Raw genomic sequence first — 25,706 nt, 5'->3', positions numbered from 1 at the left:
CCATCAGTAGTGCAAGAACAAAGTTGAATGACAGCTGACAACCTGTATGTCCAGAAGGCAGTAGAAAGTGACCAAATCCTCTGTGCAAAGGTGCAACTTCAATTTAGCTCCAGGAAATTAACACCACAAGAGACTGAGAAACTAGTGTTGCCAGATATGATTTTAAAAGAGAAGCTAGAAATCTGGATTTTTAGGTGAATCTTTCGATTTCTAAATAAGGCAATGAAGTCACAGTAAGAAATAAAAGAAAAGCTCAAAAAAAACAGACAATGCTATGTGCACCAAACAAAAATGGATCTGTAGGCTATGCGCGCCAATGAACTCCATTTTGTGATGGGAACCTCTGTCTTACGATATTAAAGGTGGAGAGTAAGATTACCCCATATATTTCTTGCATCTTTTTGGGCTCTTTAAAAATCTCCAGCCTGCTGGGTGTGGTGTGGATGTAGCAAAGGTTCATAGTAATCCAGGTACTTGGGAGGTTGAGATGGGAGGATCACCTGAGCCCAGGAGTTCAAGGCCAGCTTGGGCAACAAGCAAAAACCCATCTCCAAAAATAAAAGATAAATCTCCAACCACAACTGCTAGGAAATGGAAGAGTCACCAAAGGTTTTACAGGTTGTCAGTGTTTTGCTGAGCCTACCATGCTGAATTGAACGATACACAGACAGTTGAACACGTTAAATACTTTATTCACATTGTTTACAAACTATATCCACCTGGAAAACACATGAATCCAAAAACAGATTATTTTACAGTAATTCACATTTTTTAAAACAGGTTACTTTGAAGTTCAACTTTAAGTACGGAGGTCTTCAGCCTGTACAGCGGTTCAGTGCCTCACCAATTGATTCCTGCTCTGGTGAAATAGAAGTCCTGGGGCAGTCCACCTAGCTGTAAGCCACTAATAACTTACATTCCAGTGATTGATGAGAAAATGTCAGTGCAGACTTTAACCCATGAACATTTATTGGTGTAAATTCACTGTCACTATTTTTGTCAAGGGAGTATGTGTTTCAGCATTTGAATACACATCAGGTAGGAAGACAAAACAAAGACTCGCAATTTAATTGACCGTTACAGAGTTGTTAGGACATTTCCGGTTTTATAAATGTTTAGCATCTGGACCAGAGATAGAATCAATGAATTATGATTTTATTGTGTTGACAGCTTGAAACATAGAAACAGCAGTGATTTGGTAATTGATGCCAGTGTCTGTTGACTAACTCTGCATATCAGATGTCAGCCATCAGTTAGAAGGGGTAATAAACTCAGCAACAATTAATAATGTGGTTAATGTTAAGTGTTTAAGTCCAGAAAGATGTCTGTGGAAGTTTTGCTGAGTGGTCAAAAAGATGCTCTGGTTAAGAAACTTACTATGAACTTATTTTAAATCTAATTATGTCCCAGTTCGATGGCTCAGCTCTTTCACTAATTAAGATACTTTTCTGCCCAGGTGCCATGGCTCACACGTGTAATCATAGTACTTTGGGAGGCCGAGGTGGGAGGATCGCTTGAGCCTAGGAGTTCAAGACCAGCCCCAGGCAACATAGCGAGAACCCGTCTCAAAAAAAAAAAGGGATAGTTTTCTATGGATTTTTGACTTTAATAATTTAAAATCTGAAGTATGAATGTCTTATATCTCACCCTCTCCTACCATAACCTGCAAACTAATCATGCTTTCCCCCACCTTTGGTGAGCTGCCACAGTTATTTGAATACTTTTGAACCTTTGGGATGGGAGTATCGGATGTGTCTCTAATGGCAGAATTGAATAGTTTTTCTCTGATCAGCACCAATGGCATGGGCTGTTGTCATTCCACAACTCTAGGAAAATAACGTTTGATCAAGGCACCACAAAAGATCATCCCCTCATCCCCTTACAGAGAAGAAAGGATTTCTTAAGAGTCGCTGCTGTCACCCCCCATAGACAACAACTGTGAATCCAAATGTAAGCTGAGATGTGGAGAAGTTTTATCAGCATGTTTGCAGGTTAAAAAGAAGAGAGAGAGAAGAAAATGAAGCCTTTCCAATGTCTATTGCAATCGGATTGTTTTAAAAGACAGAAATCCATAAAATGAGCTTGATGCCTGGAGCAGATCATAGCTTATCTTCTTGCCACCCGTGTGCATTTTTTCCAAATTTGTACACTAACCTTCGGTCGACCCGCTCCAGAATTCCTGTTTTATAGTAGTATCTGAAAAAGCAAGCAGAAGAGAAATTCTGGGAGAGCTTGCACCCTAGGAAAACAACAGAACACAAACACTGCCTCCTCATTCCTCTCAGGTGACAAGGCTGGTCTTTGGTTACCCTGGTATTTTCACGCCCTGTTATCAACTTACACTTAAACCTTTCACAGACATCTTGAAGACTGAAACTCACCATTCTCAGTTCAAAACGTGTTTTTTGTGTGTGTGTGTGTGTGGGTGTGCAAGATGGCCTGGATTCAGAGTGATCCCTGGGGAATACTGCCAAGAATGCTAAGGATGGCGCGTCAAGTTACAAACCATAATCCTACCTGTAACTAACAACCAAAGTTTTGTCTCATAACCTTTTCATTATCAAGTAAAAAACCTGTGAAAACAGTGTAATTTTCTACAGCCAGCGATTTTATATAACTCTTCTTGAAGGCTCATGGTATTTTATGCTATTAACTTACCTCAGGGCTCTGCTCAACTTTTCGTATGTCATTCTGTCATTTTTCTTCCTTTGTCCCCACATCTTTGCCAGGGCTTCTGATTTAACCACCCGAAAAATTCCTTGTTCCCTATCTTCCCATTCCAGAATGCCACAGTTTTCTTCAGGAGATAGAAGCAGGTCTCGTACAAATTCCCATAGATGAGAACTTTGGAGGCCTTTGAAAAGGGGAAAGCATTAGCTATTTACAATTGTTTTTTAAATTTATTATTATTATTTTTTTGAGACAGAGTCTCACTCTGTCACCCAAGCTGGAAAGCAATGGCGTGATCTCGGCTCACTGCAACCTCTACCTCCTGGGTTCAAGTGATTCTCCTGCTTCAGCCTCCCAAGTAGCTGGAATTACAGGCACCTACCATCACGTCTGGCTAATTTTTTGTATTTTTAGTAGAGATGGGGTTTCGCCATGTTGACCAGGCTGGCCTCGAACTCCTGACCTCAGGGGATGTACCCGCCTCAGCCTCCCAAAGTGCTGGGATTACAGGCGTGAGCCACCGTGCCCAGCTTGTTTTTTTAATTTTAAGAGAAGAGATGTACAATTTCTCACTAGCTCATGAGAATTGCTGCTTTGTGGGAATATTTCCCATTGTTATGACTGATTGCTCTACCTGGAAACTTACTGAGCTGTGACATGTGAAGCAACTGTGAAACACACATTCGAAGCAACTGTGAAACACACATTCAGAGACAACCAATTTACATTGACTGGCAACACTATGACTCAGATGTTCTATGGAACTACAGTTTAATTTTTATGGAATGAATGAAATGACCATCAGATGATCTTTTCATTCGTTTTTCTGACAGGCAGCATGGTTGTACTGATTCCATAGCCACAACTGTCTGGGTGGACAGATCCTGAAATTTCATTTTTCATGAGAGGCTGGTTTTTCTCTTATTCTATGATTGGTGGTTAAGACCAGCTCTGGAGTCCCACTGCCTGGGTCTGGGTCCTGAATTCACCTTTTCGTACCTTTATAACCATAAACTCTTAGAGTTACTTTATCTATAAAATGGGATAATAAGAGTACCTGTCTCCTAGGGTAGGTTAGAGGATTTAATGATTTAATACATACCAAGTGGTTAGAATCACGTCCAGCATATAGCAATTGTTTTCTTCACACACGTTTGTGAAAGTACAAGCTTGACACTGCTCTGGGCAGATCTCTTAGTGCTGGGGAAGCTAATAGGATTGGCAATTCCCAGTGTTTTCTTTGTTATCCTCCTCTGAGAAGAAGCCACAGTGGACCCAGGATTGGACCTGGCTCCAGATGGTGGAGCCAGAACTTGAACCCAGAGAGTTTGCATTCCAAAGCTAATGTTTACAACTATGATCATGTCTTTCATAGTAGATGTTCAATAGACATTTAATGGATAATTATTAGCTATGATTTGTTTACCATTTGCTATTGTCAGATGCTCAATCTCACCCACTCTTATGAGAAGAAATCAATCTGACTTCGATAATACATATAAAAGCAATCATTGATTTCTTTACTACCTTCCTTGGGGAGTAACTGGTCCAACTCAAATGTTTAGTTTCAAAGCTTATTAAAGTAGATGACTTTGTCTTAGGAATGGTTTTAAGAAATTAGAAATGAAAACCGGCATCCTTCACTTACTTGTTCTACTATGACTGTGACCGTCTTGACTTTTGATGCCACTTGTTTTCAAGCAGTTGGAATCAGCATCTGAAATAGAATAATTTATAGCAGTGGAAAGGGATACAGAGGCCACATTCAGACCTCAAGTCATATCCAAATGAGCAAACACTAATTGAATGCCTTTGTAGTAGAAGACACCCATTAGGCACTTTGGGGGGATTAGTAGGTGGCAGATGTCAAGATGCTTTAAGATGTGGCTTTGAGGAGCACTTGTATTCAATCTCACCCATCCTGATGAGAATAAATAAATCTGATTTTGATCGAGGTCCATGCAGGGCCTTCCTAGGAGACCATGGTAAGGACTTGGGAATTTATATCAAAGTGTAGAGCAAAGATTCTTAATTTAAGAAGATCTCTCTTGCTCCCGTGTGGAGAACAGACTGGAAGAGACACAAGTAGAAGCAAAGAGACTAGAGCTCATGAAGGGTAGAAAGCAAAACGTTAACTCCGTGCTGACTTAAATGATAACTCAGGTTGTCAGTCACAACCTGAGACACCTGGACAAGCATTGTCCCAGAGTAGTATATGAGTTTTTAAAATGGTGGCACCAGATCTGCCCCTCCAGCTCACACTCAGTCTCCAACGCTTCTCTTAGCCCCCTGCTTGCTTTGCCCCAGCCACCCTGGTTTCAGGCTCTCCGGAAATGTGCAGGCACATTCCATATCAGTGGCTTCGCAGTTGCTCTTCCATTTGTCCAGCACACTCTTCCCTTGGATGCTTGTGCACGCCCTCATCTCAATCCTGGTTCAAAATCACCTTCCAGTGAGGCCTCCTCTGACCATCAAGTTGGGTCTGCACATTCTCCCCACTGCTCCGCATTTTACATGGAATATTCAAGCATATTCTATGGTGTATGTATTCATGAAGTTCACGGTCTGTGTACACGAGGGGGCAGGGATTTGTGTTTCCAGACGGAACCCTGCAGTATCTAGCACACTGCTGGGCATATAGTAGGTGCTCAGTATCATTGAGCAGCCACTGTGCTATTCTACAGTAACTGTACTGCACCATACTATACTGAGTATACTGTTCTATACCACATCATACTGTATTATACTAACTATACTGTTCTATACCACACTATACTGTACTATACTAACTATACTGTTCTATACCACACTACACTGTACTATACTAACTATACTGTACTATATACCACATCATACTGTACTATACTAACTATACTGTTCTATACCACACCATACCATACTATACTAACTATACTGTACTATACCACACCATACGGTACTATACTAACTATACCGTTCTATACCACACCGTACCGTACTATACTAACTATACTGTTCTATGCCACACCATACCGTACTATATTAACTATACTGTTCTATGCCACACCATACCGTACTATACTAACTATACTGTTCTATGCCACACCATACCGTACTATACTAACTATACTGTTCTATGCCACACCATACTGTGCTAACTATACTGTACCATACTATAGCAACTATACTGTACTGTACCACACTATATTAACTATGCTATACTGTACTATACTATACTACACTAACTACATTATACTGTACTATACCAGACCAGCTATACTGACTATACTGTAGTATACCATGCCAACTATACTATACTATATCATACTGCACTGTACTGGACTGCACTATACTAACTATACTATTACTGTACTGTACTAACTACACTATCCTACACTGTACTATACCAACTGTACTGTACTGTACCAACTATACTATATTGCATGACACTACAGTATATTTACTATACCACAGTATACTGTACTATACTGTATTATACTATACTAACTGTACTGTACCAAGTGTACTATATTGTATTATACTGTAGTATACTATACTAACTATACTGTACTATGCTATACTATACTGTTCTGTATTATATTAACTATACTGTACCGTACCAAGTGTACTATATTGTATTATGCTGCAGCATACTAATCATACCATACTGTACTGTACTAACTATACTATGCTGTACTATACTAACTATATTGCATCATATATTACATTCAACTGTACATACTGTACTATACTGTACCGTACTAACTACATTATACTGTACTATGCTAACTATACTGTACCATATATTACATTCTACTCTACATACTGTACTATACAAACTAGACTGTACTAACTATGCTATGCTCTACTGTATTATACTAACTATACTGCACTATACTATACTAACTATACTGTACTGTATTATACTAACTATACTGTACTGTACCAACTATAATGTATTGTATTATACTGCAGCATACTATACCAATCATACCATACTGTACTGTACTAACTATACTATACTGTACATACTATACTATACTATGCTGTACCATATATTACATTCTACTCTACATACTGTACTATACAAACTAGACTGTACTAAATATGCTATACTGTACTATACTAACTAGACTGCACTATACTATACTAACTATACTGCACTGTGCTGTAGTATACTAACTATACTGTACTGTGCTACACTATACTATACCAACTATACTGTACTGTGTTACACTATACTATACTATACTATACTATGCTATGCTATGCTATGCTATGCTATACTACATTATACTGTACAACACTGCCTGCTGCATCATCTAGTATGTACACTGCCACTGCTGAATGAAGGAAGGGCAGGAATGACATCCTGTGCCCCACGCTGCTGCTTGGGGTGACCTCTCTCAGTGCCACTGGGTCATGCCAGCTTGCCAGCTGAACTTCCTGCAGTGGCTCCCCATTTCTTCCAGGATGAAGGCTGCACAGTAAGTAGGCCTTTCACAGACTGACCCCCACCTAGATCTCCGGCCTTATCTCTTTCTGCTTCCCAACTTTTTCCCTTCCCTTGGGTCAAATGGTTCCACTGGGGGCGTGGCTTCCTCCTGCTTCAGGACCTTTGCACAGACTCCCCACTCTCCACTTCTACACAGCGGACTTCTCACAAGACCTCTTCAGGAAGGCTTCTCTGAACTGACCCTCTGGGTTAGACCCCTTATGAGCCTTATAGAGAGCACCTGTGTGTTCCTTGGTGTCACAATACTGGGCCCACCTTACTGGAAAGATTCATCTCTTTTTCTCCTCCACTATTAGCTGATACTTATGGAGCACTTATTAAATGCCAAGTGCTTGTTAAAGGCTTCACATAGAGTATCTCATTTCATCCTTATAACAACCCTGTGTGATACTATCATGATTTTCATTTTATTGAGGAGGAATTGGAAGCCCAGAGAGCTTAAGAATTTTATCCAGATGGTGGAACCAGAGAGTTCTCATTCCAAAGCTAATGTTCATAACTACTACTTTATCATGTCTTTCACAGCAGGTGTTCAATAGACATTTAATGAACCATTATTAGCTAAGATTTGTTAAGCATTTGCTATTGTCGGATGCTCACTTAACCTTCCCCACCCTTTTGAGATGTGTCTATTACTATCCCCAGATCGATCTGTTGTTTTGATTTAATCTTTTAGGAAAAGAGAAAACAAATGGAGTCATAAACAAAGGTGAATTATTAAGTGTGAATAGACAACAAGCTTTCGTTGAAATGCCAAAATGGCAAGAGGTGGGAGGAAAAACATTGCCCTTTTGATTTTGATGATTTCTCCCGTGTTTTGGAGGAAGGGAATCTGGCTTGGTAGGAGGAACACAGTACAGGTCAGCATGAGAGGAGTTTATGAGGCTGGTGGGAGTTTCTTCTGTGGGTCTTGCCGAGATAACCCTGTTCTCTCTGTTCCTAGTTCTGCAGTGATGGCTTTGAAGGTACTCGTTGGTTGACTAGTCAAGGCCTCGCTTGGCTGGTGGTGGCAGGGGCAGGGGCAGGGGCAGGGGGCTGAAGTCATTACTGCCATGTTAATATTGAGGCAGGTTCCCAAATCAATCTCCACCAGCACTGGGTGGTGGATCTGTAGCACCACCATGGACCCACTATATTTCTCTGTAAATGCCAGTTGTGTTTCAGGGTGCACCTCTCCCTGGCTCACAACTTTCGTCATCTTGACTATGTCCCTGTAGCTGGTGGGGATTGAGGGGAGACATGGCCCAGGCTCTCTGCAGTCTGTGGGATTTGGAGAGGCTTGGTTGGCCTTGAGCCTGGACACTTTTAAAATGTGGCCAAAGGATATATCCTCAATTGTTGACTGCAAGCACTCCAGAAGCTGGGGTGGGGGCCTGAGTTGCAGGGTTTCCAAAACAAGTTTATCATATCCCCATGACATTTGCAGTCCAGCCATGGAGCCCACACCCCATGCCAGGCTGGTGCAGAGAAGCTCTGAGGCTCAGGAGCAGGGAGGTGCCTGGCAGCGAACCCAGGACTGTAGGCTTGGTTCCTGGGCCCAGCATACCCTCTACTGGCATTTCTGCAGTGGAGGTGGGTGGGGAGTGGGGCAGGTGGAGAGAAGAGACCAAGCAGAGAGGGAAGGGGTTGTTTTGCTTTGGCCAGCTCTGACAGTTTTGTAGCTTGTGTGTCCGGGCACCTTCAGTGGGCACTAAGTTAAAAATAGTCCTGTTGTTTGAACTATTGTCAAGCTGGGCCCAGACCTTGAGGAGTTCCTGGGCCTTGGACCTCAACTGAGTGGGCAGCAGAGTGAACAGAAGGGTCTGGGAACATGTGTGCATATGTGCGTGTGTGTGTGTGTGCGTGCATGTGTGAGTGTGCATAGCACAATGTAAAAAGCACAGACTTTGAGGAAATGTGTTGAAATCTCAGCCCTGCACTTACTTGCAAGTTATTACACCTCCAGTTTCCTCAGATGCGAATGGAGAAACTTCTCCCCACCTCTTTCCCATCGCTGGGTCTGGGCTACCATCATCCTCACTCCTCTGGGCAGGAGCCTCCTGGCTAGACTGCTTTCCGACCCAGACAATAGCAGCCCAAGAGATCTTAAAACGTAATGTGATCTGACCACTTTCATGCTTATGACCTTTCAGTGGCTTCCCAGCTTGCTCAGAATGAAATCCTAACTCTGTTGCCCACAAAGTGGTGTGTGATCTGGCCCTACCCTGCTCTCAGCCTCAGCTCCCATCCCTCCTTCTGCTAATGCTGCTGAGACTACTGATGCCCTGAGTGTTATAGAAGTTATTATGCCTCCACCATCACAGAATTGAACGGCTCAATAGAATCTGAGCAGTTCAAGATGGCAGCCATCTGTGGCTACTGAGCACTTGAAATTTGGCTATGCAGCTGAGGAGCTGAATTTTAATATAACTTACGTAATTAAACTGGCCCCATGTGGCTAGTGGCTACTGTATTGGCCAAGCTAATGCTAGACTCACTGGCCTTCCTTGGTTCTTTCTCTAAGACACCAAGATTGTTCCTGCCTCTGGGCGTCCGCATTGGCCATTCACTGCTTGGAACCTTTTCTTCTCTCTCTTTTCCTGGCTAACTTCTGCTCATGCGTTAATTCAAATATCTCTCCCTCTAAAGAGCTGTCCTTGGACCAAGTTTAAATGCAATCTTTCCCCATTACACACAAAGCACCCTGACCTTTTGCTTTATAATATCATCATGATGAGCAGTTATGTATTTATAATTTGGGTTATTTGTTTAATATCTCTACCCCGACCTTGCCTCAATGACAGCAAGACTCAAATAGTGCTCATCACCACAGCTACAGTGCCTAGCTCTGGGTCTGGCATATAGTAAGTGTTCAATAAATGTTTGTTCAAAGAATAAAGGAAACAGGAGAGAAATAAATGGGTAAGGGGAGCAAAGGCGCGAAGGGCTTCAGATTTAGACACACCTGGGTCATCTGTTGCCTTCTAAGCATGTCACCTTTAACCTCTAAGCTTCAGTTTCTACCCCTACAAAAAGGTTATAGCACTAGGACTTGTCTCATATTGGGAAGATTACCTGACACAATGTCTATAAAGATTTTAGCACGGGCCTGGTTCACAGGAAGCACTCAATAAACGCTAGCTATCATCTTCATCCTCATCCTTGTCATCATAATCATCACCACACTGAATCTAACTGTGGCTAGTTATATATTCAGGTGACACCTACTTCAAAAGCACTTACTGGGCACACCTTCTCTTTCTACTGCATTAGCTTCCTTTTGTTGTGCGGAAGGCAGGCTGGTAAGTGATTCCCATTTGTAGGTGAAGACACTGACCCCTGGAGAAAGGGTTGGTCAGGTCTGGGTCACTACTGCTTAGAGAGTAAAGCAAATGCCTGCCTGTGGCTCAAGCCTTTGGCCATAGTAATGTCTCCCAGGCTTCACAGGCTCATTTCTTCCAGGGGCTTTGCCTGCGTTAGGTGGGGTGGTAAAAGCTGGGATTTACATCCCCCAGGCTGCTGCAGATGGATCACAAGGGATTCAGCACCAGGAAACAGTGTGCGCTTTGTTCACAGGTGGGTGAGATGCTACACCTGAGGGCCCCGAGTGATAAAACCTGGCAGAATGCAGAGCTGCTCGTGTGAGGGCAGCTGCGGTCTGCGGAGCAGGGCGCACCTGCTTAAGCCTGTAGCATGTGATCCACAAACTGGCTATTCCTGTGCTAAAGCACCAAACCCAAAACAAAACACAAAATTCCAAAAACTTTTGTTAACTAGGATCCAAGTAACGTGAGTCCTCAGCTGATTGTTTGGGACTTTAAGGAGGAAAAAATCATAAACCATAAGAATACTCCCTCTGTGTCTGCCCCTCCAGTTTGCACCCTTCAGAGGCCTTGGAAATCACCATGTGCTCTGCTCCCTCTCTGTAGATGACTGAGCTGAAGCCCATGGGGGAATGGGGTTTGCCCAGGACCACATCTCTTCCTGGCTTCTGGACCAGGGACTCAGTAACTAATAAAAATCATCACTGTCATCTTTAAAAAATGAAAGCACCAAAGATCCCTTTCCCAAGCCTTCTTCATGGGCCAAAGTGAAACAGGGAAGGTCAATCATTAGCATCAACAAGGTTATTTGAGATCCTCCATCGTCTTATAATTATAAACTCTACCTACTTAGTGAGCTCAGAGTCTTCTTAAGCATGATGAACCACAAGGCTTCTAATAGTATTAGAAGTAATACATAGACAAACGGATACTGGTTTTGGGAGCATCTACACTGGTGGTGCATCCTGGGCTCTTTGTGTGCATCATTTCTCAAACTCACCACGACCCACAAGGGTCACACTATTTTACAGATAGGGGAATGGAGTTTCAGAGGATCAGCAATACACAGACCCAAGCTATGGTCCAACAGACCCATGCCCACGCTCTTTCTGTCATACTCTTTCCACCACGCTTTTCCCCACTGCCTTCTCCAGGTCTGGGATCGTTTCAGTTCATCAACTTTTCAGTATGATCCTAAAAGAATGGTCAAGCCCATGTGCCAATGACAGTCTTGACAGAGCCTTGGGTGGTTTGCGCTTGGCTACTTACAGTCTTTGATGGTGGCCTTGCTTTCTTCAGCGTCATTAAAAAAGGAGTAACCTGAGAAAGAAAAAAAAAATCCACAAAGCATACCATGCAATCCTGGTTTCCACTGACCAGGCCAGGAGAGGGGGTATTGGAGGGAAGTGGAGTGACTGTCCCTCTTGAGGTTGGTTACATTTTAGAGGGAACCTTGGAGACCATCTGGCCTTAGAGTGCCACCCTGAAGCCATCCCCGAGAGTTGATAATTTCCTCATTTTTAAAGGTCATTTGGAGGAAGCACCCAGAACCAGGCTTCCCAGCAGCCTCTGCAGATTTTCTGAGCAGGCACTTGGGAGTAAGCTCTAGTCTGGGGTCCAGGACTGGGCTCTGAGCTGGGCTACTGACTCCTGTGCAGGCTTGCCAAGTCACTCAGTCTCTGGGCTTGTTGGTTTTTCTCACTGACACCACGCGATAAAATACCCACTAAGCCCCCCTTTGGCTAAGAGTCTATAGTCTCTGACAAGACCTCTAATCCCTTGGGATTGGAATGCCTGTTATGTGCTGGTCAGTGGGGAGGACGGACATAAGAGGTTGCAAGAAGTGCAAAGATCTATGTGAATGCCGAGTTTAATGAGGATGTGGAAGATGACATCAGGGCCTTGGTTCCCTCCTCTGTGGAATGGGGTGGGCTGGGGTTGAAAGGAGTTTCAGATTGTGTTTTCACGTACCAGTATAAGCTGAAGGATACCAATGTCCTAGCTTGGTCTAACATGAGGACTAATTTCTATTTGCTAAGCAGAGTGGAGCAGGGCACAGTTGTGATTGTTTATTCCTAGTGTCATGTTCTCATTGGTTTTGGTCAGCCAGGCGCCTCAGTTGACTCTGTCCAAAGGGCCGACTGAGAACAGGATGGGAGACGGAAGAGGGGCTCATTCCTCTCCTAGGCTGCGGAAGCCACCCTCTGTCCTTGCCTCTCAGCAACCAGTGTCCCCAGGTGTCTGGGCCCTTAAATCCTACTGTAATACCTACAGTGCTAGATGATGCCCAGGCCTTACAGCCCCCTTCCAGCTACTCTCCTCGACAAAACTGCTTTGTTCTGTGTCCTGTTCTGCCAGACTCCAAACCTATGGGGAGGTATAAGGCATACATGAGGTAATAACCCCCAGTTCACTGCAGAATTTATGATCCAAATGGAGACACTTCTGAGAATGAAAGGTAGTGCTATGGTAACAATAATTACTCCAGGATCACAGGTAGAAATGATGTTTCCTGGGCAAATGGGGACAGCGTGAACTTTGATCACAATATACGTATCTCCACAATCTACAATCCACGTATCTGCTTGAGAAACATTAAAAGAGGAATTTCAGAATGGAGTAGATTGATGGAGTAGACAGTTTTACTGCTCAACATGGAACCCTCCTGGCCTAGAGAGTGCTTGAAATCCTACCATTAAAGGTGGCATTGTGACTGCAGGAATTCCTTAGAATAAGAAGAGATAATGTATGGCCTATTAAAAAGCAGTTGGTTTAGCCTATTTGTTTTGCACAGAGCCCTGGGATAATAAAACCAGGGACAGGTTTTTTTTTTTTTTTTTTAACGGAATTTTGCTCTTTTTGCCCAGGTTGGGGTGCAATGGTGCAATCTCGGCTCACTGCAACCTCCACCTCCTGGGTTCAAGTGATTCTCATGCCTCAGTCTCCTGAGTAACTGGGATTATAGGCACGCACCACTATGCCTGGCTAATTTTGTATTTTTAGTAGAGATGGGTTTCACCATGTTGGCCAGGCTTGTCTGGAATTCCTGACCTTAGGTGATCTGCCTGCCTCAGCCTCCCAAAGTATTGGGATTACAGGCCTGAGCCACTGTGCCCGGCCAACACGTTTTTTTTTGTTTTTTTTTTTTTTGTTTTTTTTGATGCGACCATTGCCGGGGAAGAGAGGTACTTGAGGTGGGAGATGCCAGCACAGGGGCTGCACAATGGCGTGGAGATGAATGAGGTTGACTTGACATTTGACCAAGCTGGCATTGCCAAGCTGCATATTTTTCCAGAATAAAATACACCCCTCTCCGAGGCCCTAGGATTTTTGTGTAAGCCTGTTCCCTTGGAAGGATCCTAAATGGAGTCCCAAGCTCCTTCTTCTGGAGCCGTTGTGACTTGGTCAAACTTGTCCTCTTTCAGGGAGTGTCCTCTCTGAGCACAGGACACAGATCGCTGCTCTTGGCAGGTCATTGTCACTGGAGTTTTGGCTCCCAGAGCCCAAGCCATGTAGTGTCCAAGGGCCACCATTCTTAGCTTTTGTGCCCTCAAGCGCTCATGATGGATGAGGATCAAGAGGAGGGCAAAGAATCACAGAGCAGGAGGGTCCTCTGTGGGTTTTCTGTGCAAACAAGAGTCGCTGTCATAGCCTCCTCTTCAAGCAGGGGGCTATTAGACTACTTGATTATCCACAGTGGTGGGATCGTCCTATCTCCTGTATCTTCTGAATTACCTTTTCAAAAGAAAGTGCTAACTTTAAAAAAGGTCCTTCTTAAAATTGAGCTGAGATATGTTTCCTTTAACATCCTATAATACACCTCTTGGTTATATTAATGATGATGGAAACAGCTGCCATTTACTGCATGCATTTCTATCTTCATATGCTGTGCTAGGTAATATTTCCCTGAATCCTCTCAAAAAGCCCATGGAGGTGTCATTATTCCATTGGACAGGTGAGGCAGTGGGGATTCCGGCAGGTTAAGCCACTCACCAGAGGTTCCATAGCTCGGGAGTATTGGAGCCAGGGTTGGAACACAGGTCTTTCAGATCTCCAAGTCCTCGCTTTGTACTGACTTTCTGTGAATCAGCCCTGTTTGCTGTGTGACCTTGAGGAAGTTACTCAATGTCTCAGGATATCAGTTCCTTTATCTATGTGTGATTTGGAAACATTAGAGCTCGATGTTCTCAAAGAACCTTTCTGGATTGAAAAAATGTCCATCGACATTCTGCATGCGAAAGGCCAGTTGAAGGTTAAACAATGCTATTGGCGCCACCTTCTGGCCACTTGATCCTTGACCATTAGGAATGTGATGATAATTAGCTGGACTCCCGTGGAAATGGGGAGTCTATTTAATTATATTCCTCTTCCGCTTAATGAGAGATGAAGCACAAACCTCTTTTTTGTCCATCCTGTGTGGTTTCAAATCATTATGAAGATACTGTATTATTATCAGCCTGGTGCCTGGGCAGTCCCTGAACGTGGTGGTAGTTTTTTTTTTTTTTTTTTTTAAATGCACTCAACTTGAATTTTTGTAACTTGCTCCCTTTTCCCTAAAATCCCCAATTCTGGCATACTAGCTTCCAGTGATTGAAGGTTTGGGTTAACAAGAACTCCAGTTAGTAAAATTTTGCTGTGCAAGTCACATGATGGGAAAGGACTTCTCAAAGTGGTTTGGTCCTAATCCTAGTCCCTCCCCTGGAGGCCCGGCCCTCTGAACACTGACCTTGTGTGCGGATGTTCTGGAGGATGAAGTACAGGTACTCGCCGCAGAGGCCAGCTGCCTCGACGAACTCCTCCTGCGTCATGCTGCACAGCTGCAGGCCGCTGATGTTGAAGTGGCAGAAGGAGATGCAATTGATGTCCAACTTGTACTGATCGCAGCAGAACTGGAGCCACTCCCACACGTGACGCTTAGTCCAGTATTCAGGGTGGACTGATGTCCAGTATGAGTCACAGGCTGCACCAAAGGAGAAAGAAGTGAGGGACAACAGTCCCAAGACAGCCTTCGAGAGGGCCCCTGAAGGATCCATCAGTTAAGTGACAACCTCATCCCTCAGCCAATGAGTTGAAAGGGCCTCCAGTCCTGGGTGTTCGGCAGTGCCCAGGTCACCTTCTATTCTGCAGAGAAAACCAGAGGGACTGGATCCTACAAAGATGAACTTTGGCATCAGAGAGGGAATGACAGGGACAAGAAATAACCAGACTTAGTGCTGATGCTTAAAACAAGGCATTTAGTGGAGAAAGAAAGAAAACAGCCCTTCAGTTATTTGATTCCAGATAACATGATATCAAAAAAACAAACTCAGCAGTTTGATAAGCTGGGTTGAAATTCTGATTCTACTACTTTCCACTTGGGCAAGGTCTGTGGGCACTGAAGTCTCAGTTTCCTCATCTGTAAAATGGGGACAATATACTCAACACCCAGGACTGTTATGGAGTTTGGGGTTAATGTATGTAGAATGGTGCACAGAAACTTACCAACCAATTCGATAGTTACTAAATGCCTACTGTGTGTCAGACACCATTTGAAACTGGTTTGATTCCCTGTGCTTTAAAGGGCAGCTGCCCAATGCTGGCTCTTTTTTTCTGCACAGTTACTGGCCATCTTGTGCCAAGAACCTTGGGTTATTAGACATTGCCCAGAGTCTGACAGTCCTTGGGTCACCATGGTAGGCACCTCCAGAGGAAGGTGGTCACAGGACAGTTGGTTGTATTGTTGCTGTTGTGTTTTTGGTGGTGTTTGGAGTAATTTCTATCCTGAGATCAGAGCCCCTCCCTCCTTTAGAGGAGTTGTGTACATGCCTAGACAGTTGTGAGTGCCATCTGTCTGGGAGGCTGGGATGTGGCTCTGCCTGGCCCAGGGGCAGAGATCTGGTGTTTGACAGTTCTGTCCTACTGTTCTTAGGAGAAATGGAAAGTGGGGTGGACATAAGGTATGGAACAGGTGAGGTATTAGGTACTTGGTCAGGCTCTTTGACATAAACAATTATTGTATCTGCCATGGAATACATTCATTCATTTATTCATCTCCTTCAATAAATAAAAGCTTTAGTTTCCTTACTGGTAAATTTGGAATAATTATAGCACCTATATCATAGTGTTGTTCTGCAGATTAAATGACTTAATATACATAAAAGTACTTGGAACAGAGCCTGGAGGATTTAAATGCTATTACAAACATTATTATTGAATATCTACTATGTGTGCAGCCACACATTGTGTGTTAAAGATTTATGGCGGACAGGTTTGGTCCCTGTCCCCCAGGAGATCACAGAAGAGGAACTTGAAAGTCATGGAGGACTTTCCCAAGAACCCACGCCAGTGTGTGGCAGAGCTGGATTTGAACCCTCGCCTGAACTGGAAAGCCATTGCTCTCCCCACGCCGCCCTACTGGTCCTCAGAGGGTCAGCACAGAGCAGAGATGGAACATGAAGAGTGGCTGAGGCACGGAGAGAGCTGGAGAGAACACAACACGAGAGCCTGAGAAGAAAGGCAGAGAGCAGAGAGAGGCTAAGGTGACGATGACAGAAAGGGTCCCTCACATGTTAGACTCCACAGCAAATGGCAGTGGTGCCATTTGCAGCATTTAAAGGTGAGTAGAACTCGCACCATTGTCAGTTGCTGATGATTCCAGGCAGGAGGTGGGTCCTGTGCCAGTCAGGTGCTACTACTCACTCAGCACCCTCTGCGTGCCAGCCGAGGCGTTACGTGTTTTTGTCATCTCAAGTTTCTCAGGACCTCTCAACAATCCCATCCAGTAGGTGTAACTGTGCTATACCACAAAAGAGGAGATAGAGGCTCCCCTTAAAACTCAAAGGTCTTCCAGAGATCTCTTTTACCACCGAAGGGGGGTGGAGGGGCAGTTGATTTATTTTATTTAAAAATTTTCAGAATTTTATACGCATTCACATTAAAGCGTCAATATTGTGCCAGGGTGCTTGAGGCTGATGTCGTAGCCTCTACCTGGCAGATAGGAAGAGCCAGGGAGCCGGTGAGACCGATAACTCAGGTCTTGCTCACTGGCCACTGGCTGGAGCCGGCCTACCAGGCCTGTGGGGGCTCTTCAGGGCAGGCAGGGGCTCCTGGCAGAACAAGGGGCCATTCCTGAGTTCGGCCTGAGCTTTCATCTACTGATTTCTGGCTTTAGTAAACCTGAGGGGCCTTTGGACTTTCCTGGCGTCCCGTGAGGGATGTTTATGAGCCTTGACATTTTTCAGCTGCGGGTTCTGCCCGGGCCCTGCCCTAGATGACTATCAGTGTGCGGCCGTGGAAGGCACAGTCGATTTCTTTTCATGGAAAGGTTTCGCCAAGGCTCTGTTCCCCTGTTTCCCTCCCCTCCCCTCTCTGCTTCCACCCCCTTGTTATTTTCTTTGGCACTTGAAGAGGGCCATATTGTTTGCGGAAGCCAAGGGGGCCTCAAGGATTCGGAGAAACGCCCGGGCGGGGAGTCGGCCCCACGCCGGGAAGGTGTTGCTGGCGCTGGCTCCCTGCTCCTCGGCGCTCCGCTTTGAAGCTCACCCACAGAGCGGCTTTGTGTACGGCCCTGGCCCCTGGAGCGGAGCCAGAGCCTTGCGGAGGCTCCCTCTCCTCATCCACAAACTCCTTCCACAGCCCCAGAGCTGGGAGAAAAATGGCTGCTCTGGGTGCTATGGCAGGCCTCCAGGGGGCGCTTTTCCGGGGGTCCCATCCTCAGGACCGGAGGAGGGCGGCAGAGCGGAGGCTGCCCAGATGAGGGAGGCCGCCGTCAGCCCCTCCTCACCCGCCCCTCTCCTGCTCTCCTCTCTCAGGAGGCTCCATGGCCCAGAGTCTTCTCACCAGGGGCTTCTCTTTGGATGGAACGTGGTCCCCATCTGCCTTCTCCCGAGGAATGTCTGCTCATCCCCACTCCCCCTCGCAGAGGGTCTCCCCCTCTCCACTCAGTGCCCCTCAGGCGTCCTCCTCATCCCTCCCCTCCGGACCTAGAGCTTTTGCTCACCCTGAACCAGGAGTGCTTGGAGCCTGGCCTAGCCCACCACAGGCCTACCTCAGTGAGTGTGACTGACCAGGTGACTGACACTCTCTCCACTTTACACATGAGGAGACTGCCGTTCCAGGGACTGACGGGACCCCTGTAAGGTCACACGGCCGGTCAGTAAAGGAGTTAGGCCCCGCCAACTCTTCTTAATTGTGGGCATTTTCCCTCCTACCATGCCCCACTCTTCTTGGTTGAGGAGGACCAAATTGGGCACACATCTCAAGCCTGACTAAAGTTAGATTTGGATGAAGGCACGTATGTATAATTGTAATTATAAATAATGGATAAGCAGAGCCTGACTAGAAAAAATAAAAAATACAATCTAGGTTTGAAGAATCAGAAAGAGGATGGAGAGACTGAAGATGATAGTGTTTAGAACCTTAATGAAGACATGATGAAGACCCTTTTGCTACTTGGAAGACATGAATTCAGGGGAATAAAATAAGGGGTAATATACTGGCAGACTATATTATTTTTAATGGGTTGTGTTGTCTGGAAATGTAAAGTGATTTTCTCAATGCTTCTATCATTTATAAAATAATCTCAACATTTTGGGGAAGTTGAGCCATGAGGCCCTTCTCTCTCTGTCGACCGGTAGAGACCCATCCTGGGCCTGGTAGGCTTACTCGGAATGCCCATAGGTCACTATTATTAAGCAGCAGGCTCTGCCAGCTCTTTTGAAGTCTGAAGTGGGTCAGGACACTTGTTTCAGGGCCAGCTGCATTGGATGGAAGAATTGAGCTAGAGGGAGTTTTCAGAAATTCTGGGGGTATTTTCACAAATGATGCTATAACCTGAGATGCATTTAAATTCAGAAGGAGGACTTTAGCTTTCAGCGCTGGGTAGGTGCACCAGATGCCCACAGGGTCAGCAGATAATGTCTATGCCTGAAGTGGCCCCATGTGGAGACAGTGGGGATTGGAAAGTTCACACCAGAGTGGACAATGGTTATCTGATCCCTTGCCTTGTGGAAAGGTGGGCCTTGTGTTGCCAGGACCAGATTACTAACTGAAATCTCCTGATTTCTATTTTCAAGTGTGGCAACTGACTTGATTTTTACAAAACACCACGGGAAGCCCAGTCAAAATGTTCTCATGCGCTGGATCACTCCTGGCCATCACTTTGTGATGAAGAATCTCACAGGCTTTTGGACACTTGTCTCCTTCAAGATTATTGTTTAGAGCGGGCATGCTAAGACTTTGAAGGATTCTTTTATAGTTGAATAATACTTTCTTCAAGTTAAAACGTATCTGGAAAAAAGCAACCCTGTTTTGCTGGGAGTGGAGGTGAAGGTACTAGCTCCAGGAGGCTCCTTGAAAAATCACTGTTCTCAAACTTGAAACCAGGATTCCTATATTTTGAATTCCCCTTCAAAGTTGAAAGGGCACATGGTCTCTCACACTTAGTAGTCCTGCCTCCTTGGACTCATCTGCAAAATAAAAATAATAGGACCTACTTATTTGGTCTATTAAAAGGATTATGTAAATTAATACATGGAAAGTACTTAGAACAGGGCCAGGCTTATGGCAAGTGCTCATTAAATATCATCCACTTACACTTGTCAATATTAGGGTTACCTCCTGGGCTTTCCATGCCACCACTTTAATTACATTCCTTCAAACACTTCTAATTTTTTTTAAAATGTGTAAGCCAGCAGCTTTGTCCCTTTCTAGACCTTCGGTTTATTTTCTTCATTAAAAAAATAGGAATTATATTAGAAACCAAACTTAGAAACCAAAACTAGCTAATTTGTCTCCGCATTGCCAGCCTGAGTTAGGTGCCTTAATGCTGCCATCTTTGGTTTAAAAGCTGGGGACACAGGCGAGTCTGCGTTTGACTTTGTAAAATGCTTAATCATCAGGACGCACACGAGACTCAGGCTTCTGAAACTGAGCAGAGGAGAGCGTGGTGATGGTGGTGCTGTATCCCCAGGGTGCGCAGGACAGTTAATTGAAAGTCACGTAATATTCATTATGCATCTTCAATAGATAGGCCAGAGGGTGGGTCCGATAATCCCCCACCTCCATTCTTTGTTATAGATAATTGATGTCTTCTCAACCTTATTAAGCAGCGTTCTTAAAAAATCATTTCCAGGTTGGGTGCAGGGGCTCACGCCTGTAATCCCAGAACTTTGGGAGGCTGAGGCAGGTGTATCACCTGAGATCAGGGGTTTGAGACCAGCCTGGCCAACAAGGTGAAACCCCGTCTCTACTAATAATACAAAAATTATCTGGGCGTGGTAGTGCACGCCTGTAATCCCAGCTACTTGAGAGGCTGAGGCAGGAGAATTGCTTGAACCTGGGAGGTGGGGGTTGCAGCGAACTGAGATGGCACCATTGCACTCCAGCCTGGGTGACAGGAGAGAAGAAACTCCATCTCCAAAAAAAAAAAAATAATAATAATAAAAAAAAAATCCAGACAAGTCCTTTGGCCATCTCTTCCAAATGGATTGTTGTCCCTAAGCCCTTCCTATATAAAGATCCTGGAACCCACACTGTTCATTTTCTTGGAGCCTCACTCAAAGCAAACATTTTGAGGGAAAATTTTAATTTTTTATTTGTTTGTTTGTTTTGAGACAGGGTCTCACTCTGTCATCCGGGTTGGAGTGCAGTTGCTTGAACACAGCTCACTGCAGGCTCACCCTCCTGGGTTCAAGCAATCCTTCTGCCTCAGTCTCTTGAGTAGCTGGGACCACAGGTGTGCAGCACCATGCACGGCTAATTTTTTAATTTTGTAGAAATGGGGTCTAACCATGTTGCCCAGGCTGGTTGGTCTTGAACTCTTGGGTTCAGGCAATCCTCCTGCTTTAGCCTCCCAAATTGTTGGGATTTCAGGCATGAGCCACTGTGCCTGGTGTGATTTTTATATTACAACAAAATAGATATGCAGCAGAATGCAAAATCTGCAGGTTGTAAAAGAAGTTTCAGCTTAGAGCTTTCAGTTATGTCCCTCTGGAGTAGATCTTGATCTTTCTCCTCTGCTGACTGGGGAGCAGTGATAAGAAAGTTTATGAAGTTAGATGAACCTGCCAGCTACAGGAATTCTGTACAAGAATCCAATTCTTGTTCCCAGCCTCCATTCTAGGATTCTGCCAATGAGCCTCTTGGAGTGGAAGGGAGCTTCCCATAGAAGTCACAGGGTTGGGTGTGGCAACTGAGCCTGGGCTGTGGAGACGGACCTTCCTGATTTGAAATCTTGGCTCTTCGATGGATTAGCTGTGCAACTCTAACAAACTGTCCTAACCTCTCTGGACCTCAAATTCCTTCATTGGTAAAAATAAAAATAACAATAGTACCTATATCTTAGGAGGTTTGTTGTGAAAAGGAAATGATGCATGTAAGGAACTTAGCCCAGTATCTGAACGACAGTAAGTTTTCAGTATAAGTCACCTCTTATTGGCTATTATTTGGGGACTACATTTGTTCTCAGGGGAACGGGGCCTTCCTCAATCTAGCTGAGGAACAACTACAGTAAAGCAAGTTCAGGGCTTGGCTGGGACAAGACAGACAGTCTGGGTCAGAGGAGGCCCGAGTTAGACAGCCTTGGACTGTAATTAGCATGATTTACTAGCACAGGGAGCTGGGAAAGTGTTTTGCCCGGGGCAGCACTGAAGAGAGGTGGTGAATGAACTGGGCAGTAGAGGCACCATCAATTGCTGCTTTGTCACTGAAAGGAAGGACTTTACGAGGGAAAACCTGAAGTGATAAATGGCTTTTAAGTTTCCTCCCAGAGCCAGTCCAGCTCCATCCCATACCTCTTCCTGGCTTTCCAGCATAGCCTGTGGAAAGATTTAGACCACGAGATGGAAAAGTAAAGTCCAGTGCAGCACAGGAAACTGGATAGAGAAAAGAGGAGAAGGGCTGGCTGCAAAGTAGCCATGGCCTTGGGAGCCATGGAGTTAGGAAGGGGCCAAGAGAGCCAAGCCCTGAGCAGTCCTGGGGCCATGGTCACCCAGAAGGCTCAGGTGCATGTCGACTGGGCTAGAGGTGAGTCCTCCTGAGGTGTGGGCGCTGCCACAGGGCTCACCTCAGACTTTCAGATGATTTTGTATTTGTTGATCTGGTTTTGATTTAGAAGTTCTTAGATTCTTTCCTTTGTATCTGCTTTCAAACTTCTGTACATAAAACATGAAGCTTGCTTAGGAAAGCCCATGTGGGGATCCAAATGCCTCTTTCTCTGACCAGTGGGTTTTGCGCCTTTCTTCCCTTACAAAAAGTGCTTTCTTCAAATAAAATCTCACGTTGTGCAATAATATTATAGCTAACATATTTATCGAGCACTTAGGATGTGCCTGTCATCACGCTAAATGCTTTGTGCTTTCTCATGTTGTCCTCAACACAATGCTGTGAAGTCCTATATCATGTCACCCATTTTACAAAGGGAGAAAGTAAGGTTCGCAGGTGTGACCCTTTCCAAGCTCACATAACCCGTAAGTGGCAGAGCTAGGAATGGGTTATCTGGGTGTATTCTGGCTCCTGCAGCCCAGCCTCACTGTGCTCTACTATCTTCAGAATTAAAGTGGAGGAGCACGCTTAGGGATGGAGGTGGAGACAGAAGGACTGAAGCCCCATCTTCTCAAATATCACTTCCACTCCCTTCTCTGGTGGTCCCTGAGGAACATCTGGGAAACCCCCAAAGCCTCTCGGGAACCTCAGGTTAGAAACGTCTGCAGCTGACAAAGTATAAGCAAGATTCCAAAGCAAACGAGGCGCTGCATGTGTGCGTGGCACATTGGCTGTCAGGGGAGTGATGTGGGTCCGTGGAGGTTAAGGAAAGAACTCCAGAAAGAAAGTAGCGGCAAGACCAGGGTACTCAATGACTACCGGAGGGTCGGCTACTGGAACTCGACTGGAGAAACCGTCTTTTAAAAATATCATATGCATGTGAACTACATGCAGCCTCCCCCCGCAACCAACCCTCCCGCCCACTTGGATACATTTTCCAGTAGTCATCATTCTTGACTTTGAAAAAGCCACAGGCAAGGCAGGGTGAGTTCATGAAGTTCTAGAGTATTTTGCAATCTGTGACTGTCCACCCTCCAGCCTGCAGTGCAGCCAAGTCCTGCTTCAAAGAACAGGTCAGAGTCCTTTGTGGCTACCACACCAGGGCACCGATTCCGCGGCGCTCTGCTCAAGCCATTTGAAGGGTTTTTGAGAACAGCTGGTTTTCCTAAATAGGCTGAGTGTTCCACCCTTCCTTCTCCCAGACATCATTTGTCTAGAAGGCACATCATTTTTTTTTTTTTTCTCCTTTTACTTCCCTACCCTCAGGTCTCAAATATCTAAGCTGCTAAAAATTCTGAACTGGGAAGCTTGAGATGGAGATCTGTTGTTATTTTTGTTCAATATGGACAATGAAGAGAGGAGAGGGAAGGCTGTTTTTCTACCCAACAGGGAGTGGTGAGGAGTACTTGGCTAGGGAGAGCACTTCCCAAGTGCCAGGCATGTGACTAAACACTTTGTACACAAAATCTCATTCAATCTCCCCAGCTCTAGGAGGCAGAGGAAAGCATATCTCAAAAAACTGGCTGCAGGTCACATGGCTGGTAAGCGGCAGTGCCTGCCCATGAACCTGGGTGAACGGGAAGCTGCCATTGGGACAATCTTTAGGGGGGCCCAGAATTCCAGACAGTATTTCCCAGGAGGTGGGTAAGGACCTCAGGGGAGGTGTCTCAGAGCCTGCTGGCCACGGAGCAGGGAAAGTTGGCTGAGCAGTGCCCAGAGGCAAAGCTGGCTGTCTCCTGACCCAGCCCTGGCAGAGGGGGCTTTTGCAGAAACTCCAGACAGATGCAACCTCTCTGGTGGCAACATCCTTGTTGAAAACAGACAGAAGGCCCCTCCTGCTATTCCTCCCACCTGTGGGATGTGGAGGCGAGCAGGGGCTATGAGGCTTATCTGGTGCCCAGGCAGCTCCAAGAGAGGTGTTCACTCCAGGTGAACATTTCGCACTTAACTTTGACCTTTTGGAGGTCAGAGATACTCAGCTTCCCCTGAAATCCCGAGGGCTGGTGGCTACTCGAAAGCCTGGGGGCTCCATCCCTCAGGGAGCCTTAGGAACCTGGGCCAGTCTTGAAGGATATTTTATTTTCACTGGCCGCATGCCTTAATGGGAATTTCTGTTCTCTCAATGGGTCGTGGGAAGAGAAGGCTGTGTCTTCGATATTGCCTGATGCAGGAATCACAGAAGCTTCTGGAAGGAATCCTAGCAATGACCTGGTCTAACCTTTCATGATGCTGATGGAAATACAGAAGCCTCTGGCCGGAGAGCCGTGTCTGAGTATCTAAGACTTGGATGGATTTAAGGAACTCTGGCAACGCCACTGGTGATCACTTCTGTTAACTTCATTCTTTAAAATTGTGGTAAAATATACACAATATAACACTTAACCATTTTAACTCTTCTTAAGGGTCCAGTTCAGTGGCATTAAGTACATTCACATTGTTGTGCAGTCATCGGTGCTATTCACTTCCAGAACTTATTCATTATCCCAAACTGAAACTAATCCTTTTTTTTTTTTTTTTTTTGACATGGAGTCTCCCCCGTTGCTCAGGCTGGAGTGTAGTGGCACACTCACAGCTCACTGCAGCTTCAACCTTCTGAGCTCAAGGGATCCTCCTCCCTCAGCCTCCCGAGTAGCTGGGACTACAGGTGCGTGCCACCATGCCCAGCTAATTTTTGTATTTTTTCATAGAGACGGGGTTTCTCCACATTGCCCAGGATGGTCTCAAATTCCTGACCTCAGGTGATCTGCCTGCCTTGGCCTCCCAAAGTGCTGGGATTGCAGGCAGGAGCCACTGTGCCTGCTCCCTGACTCTCTTTTTTTTTTTCTCTGTCACTCAGGCTGGCGTGCAGTGGCATGATTGCAGCTCACTGCAGCCTCAGTCTTCCGGGCTCAAGGGATCCTCCTGCCTCAGCCTCCCAATTAGCTAGGACTACAGGCATGTGCCACCATGCCCAGCTAATTTTTAAACAATTTTTTATAGATACGAGGTCTCACTATGTTGCCCAGGCTGGTCTCCAATTCCTACGCTCAAAGTGATAATCCTGCCTCGGCCTTCCAAAGTGCTAGGATTACAGGTGTGAGCCACCAAGTCCAGCTAATCCTTCAATTTTTTAAACACTTATGTGTGCTTACCAGGTACCAGACTGTGTCCTAAACACTTCCCATGTAATAACTCATTTCATTCGCATATGTGTCATTGTGTAGCACTGTGGTCATTCC

General features: G+C 45.2%; 1 protein-coding gene across 4 annotated transcripts in view; it reads right to left on the bottom strand.

Moving 5' to 3' along the window:
* Positions 1-671: 671 nt before the first annotated feature.
* Positions 672-25,706, bottom strand: part of ELF5 (E74-like factor 5 (ets domain transcription factor)) — a 35,010-nt gene continuing 9,975 nt past the window's right edge. For 2 of the 4 annotated variants that reach the window (XM_011965538.1, XM_011965539.1), the window contains exons 3-7: positions 15,194-15,427; positions 11,737-11,787; positions 4,319-4,387; positions 2,659-2,854; positions 672-2,196 (exon numbers count right to left, since the gene is read on the bottom strand). In XM_011965538.1, coding sequence (XP_011820928.1) covers positions 2,100-2,196; positions 2,659-2,854; positions 4,319-4,387; positions 11,737-11,787; positions 15,194-15,427 — 647 coding nt within the window. In that variant the 3' untranslated portion in view covers positions 672-2,099. The remainder of the gene's footprint in view (positions 2,197-2,658; positions 2,855-4,318; positions 4,388-11,736; positions 11,788-15,193; positions 15,428-25,706) is intronic. The other 2 variants (XM_011965541.1, XM_011965542.1) reach the window with 2 other exon arrangements.

This window comes from Mandrillus leucophaeus, unplaced genomic scaffold (assembly GCF_000951045.1).
Source record: "Mandrillus leucophaeus isolate KB7577 unplaced genomic scaffold, Mleu.le_1.0 Scaffold73, whole genome shotgun sequence".
Classification (NCBI taxonomy): Eukaryota; Metazoa; Chordata; class Mammalia; order Primates; family Cercopithecidae; genus Mandrillus; species Mandrillus leucophaeus.
This window is presented reverse-complemented; position numbering and strand designations above follow the sequence as displayed.